General features: G+C 39.1%; 1 protein-coding gene across 1 annotated transcript; it reads right to left on the bottom strand.

The window, feature by feature from the left end:
- Positions 1 to 1,668: 1,668 nt before the first annotated feature.
- On the bottom strand, positions 1,669 to 2,502 carry LOC122662709. The gene has a single exon (XM_043858458.1). It carries the CDS (start codon positions 2,500 to 2,502, stop codon positions 1,669 to 1,671), a length of 834 nt encoding a protein of 277 aa, XP_043714393.1.
- Positions 2,503 to 3,162: the final 660 nt, after the last annotated feature.

Below are 3,162 nucleotides of genomic sequence, written 5' to 3'. Positions count from 1 at the left end.
TTTCATTAGATCAATAGTGTCTTGCAATGACAAAACTTTGTGTCCAAGTCTCTATTCATTAGATCAATAGAATCATCGAAAAGTTTCGTTTTTTCAGTGTAAAGACTCTCAATATGGGACCTACTAGATCATGGATTTAGATTACCGATACGGATCCAGAATAGTGATACAGTCAATACGATAGTGACACATGGCATAAAGCATTAATGAATTAATAAATATTGATAAAAATAGTTATCAGGTTGACATCGACTGTCGGTATTGGCCGATCCGATATTGATTACTAAACCATGCACAACATATAGAATCCGGGTCAGTTACCCACATGGGGATGGGTGGGGACAGATCTAACACCTCCATGGGTAATGGGTACCGCACCTTAGAAGTAGGTCCCACATCCCCACACCCTCATGGAGGGTTCAGATCTGTTCCCACCTATCCCCATGTGGGTAGCAGATCCAAATTGCAACATATATAGGGCTGTCTCCAAAGTAAATCAGGCCCTAAGCCCCTAGAAAATGTCATAACCAGTCAAATCTAAGAATACTGGATTCGACCCTTTTAGTTATTGGATCATCACTTAACAGGTTAACATACAAATTAATCGGATTGGATTAGGCTAACAGTAGGCTCTTTTTGAATAAAATCTGGACCGAGTCAGATTGGATCAGGATGAAAATATGATCCATTTGAGCATAAGATAGGGAACCTAATCTAAAACATTACCTCCCCTTCCTCTTCCCAGCAAAGCACCTTCCCTACTTCCTCATATTTCTTCATTTATCTTTCAATTAGAAAAAGAAAATCCAGATCCTCTTGGAGTTAGAATCTAGCTAGTAGGAATCTGAATAGATACAGTCATGCCAGTGGTTCTTCCCTAGTATTTCTCTCACTTATTTCAGTGCATTCAAGTAGTATTCCAACACTCGTTCACCAGTAAGTATTGCTCCTGAAAAGAAAGAAAAAAACCCTACTTACCAATCTAAACCAAAGCCCAAGTACAACTTGCCAGTCTCAAACCAAGCCAAGTTATTTGAGGGACCCAGGTTCGTACTAGAAATTAGGGCCACATTTCAAGGAATCCTTGCATTGTCCGCACCGGTCTTACATCTTTAGTTTAGACTAAAACAGAGAAGGGTTTACATTTTATTTTTTTATTTTTTTGGTAAAAGAAGGGTTTACAATTCAAAGTCTACCACTAGTGATGTAATCATGTGATGGGATTCTTATTTCAGCATCGAACTCCCATCCCTTATTGTTTGGGTCGTTGAAATTGCCTTTCCCTTGTGCATAGACCATACCAATGCTCATGGTGAAAGAATAGGTGAAGGCAAACTCGATCCATTAATTTTTGTACCATTGAAAAGATCGAAAATACAATTAAAAGGGAAAATGCAATGCATGGTGGTACTTACAATGGATTGGTTTTTATCAGAACAACAACTGAAGTAGATTCCCCATTTGATAGGATAAAATTTTGCTGCAAACCTGGTAGCAAGAATTTTCTTGTTGCTTGTATGTCGTTCAATCTCAGCCCACCGCGTGTGTTGAGCAATTTATTACAACGCAAAAATGCCCAAAATCAATATATTAAGATGTTGGTGACAGTAGAAGTTTTCAAAGCCTAGTTTGCCTACCCTTTCTTCTCTGTTTCTGTTGGCATGGTAGTCACTGGAAAGTATATATGACAACAAAGCAAGGAAGGACAGCTCGTGGATCCAAGACAATAAGCTCTTCTGAATAGTTTGATTGATTCTTATCTGAAACTATCAAAGAATCAAACCCACAATCTTCCATGCAAACAAAACCCTTAGGATAATCGTAAGCAACTCGACCTGCTATGACCCTGCCGATTACCATTGCCTTCCTTGAAGAACCCAATTTTGTCATCTTCTCATGTGCACCCCAACTAGTCTCACAGAATGATCTCTGAACTGCTTTCCCTGAATTGCTAGAGCCTACTATACTGCAGACTTCACAGGATTGTTGCCCACAAATGCTTGAATTCCCTTGGAATCCTAATGAACAGAGCAGAGTTGCCCCATGGTGTCTTAGGACCTCATTCCCATCAGCCACCAACCTTTCCTTTCTATTGCTGACACAAGTTTCTGCAGCCCTAGATTTCACCAGCTCTCTATACTCTTCAAACCTTTTCAGAACCTCTACTGTGTGGTTGACTCTTAATATCTTTTCAATCACTGGGAATTCCTCTTGGTTCCAACCTGATTGAAATATAGTGCTAACGATACCTATTGCTGGTTCTCCATCAACAACTTCAGAGATCACACTGAAAAAATTCTTGGATTTGGAAGAAGTGTACTGTGAATCTTTTGAATGTAAGAATTGGGTTCTGTTACAGTACTGATCATCTTGTTTTCTGGAGCTAAAGAAGCCCTTCTTCTTGTGGTGGTTTGAAGAAGGTCTCTGTTTCTCAGGGGAGTCAGTGCTTGACTTAGGCTTGAAACATTTTATGGTTGATCTCATTGCTAAGGAAGCAGCCATGGGAGATGGACACTTTTCGATTGTTGTTTTATTAGAGGTTAAGGGCATTGAGACTTTTTTTGAGTATCGTATCAAATTTTGGAGGATCCAACGTTTGTGATTACAGAGTGGTAAACTTACTTAATTAAAAGGAATTTGAGATCTTCAGTTCTCTTAAAATACAAAGGAAAATACGATTGCAAAGATCACATACCTAATATAGTTTACCATTCGGATATTCTCTTTTATTAAGGTCTTGATCCCCTCAAGTATAAACTTGATTTTCAAGGCAAGCCTCACTCCAGCTCATAAAAAAAAACGTGGGCTTTTCTGAATAACTTTTTCCTTGTTTCTCCTCCAGATTCAAACGGATTTAAAATGGAAGATTCGGGCTATTTCCACTCTTCAAGAAGCTAGTTCCACGCCCCATATATCTTTTCGGGTTGTGAATTACTCTTTCGCAAATTACAGCTTGAAGTCTGATTGGTTTCTACTGTCAGACTTCCATAGTTTGCCTTACGAACTAGCCGATTTTGCCAACCCTACAAGGTTTCTTAGGAGTACAAATATATCAAAAAGACTTCTCCTAATTATATGGTTCCAAAAGAAATGTGATTGGAGACATGCTAGTAGGTCAATTTGGATCCTCTACTGTCAAGTTGCTCGGCAGGACCGTGCTGT

Source organism: Telopea speciosissima, chromosome 1 (assembly GCF_018873765.1).
Source record: "Telopea speciosissima isolate NSW1024214 ecotype Mountain lineage chromosome 1, Tspe_v1, whole genome shotgun sequence".
Lineage (NCBI taxonomy): Eukaryota > Viridiplantae > Streptophyta > Magnoliopsida > Proteales > Proteaceae > Telopea > Telopea speciosissima.
This window is presented reverse-complemented; position numbering and strand designations above follow the sequence as displayed.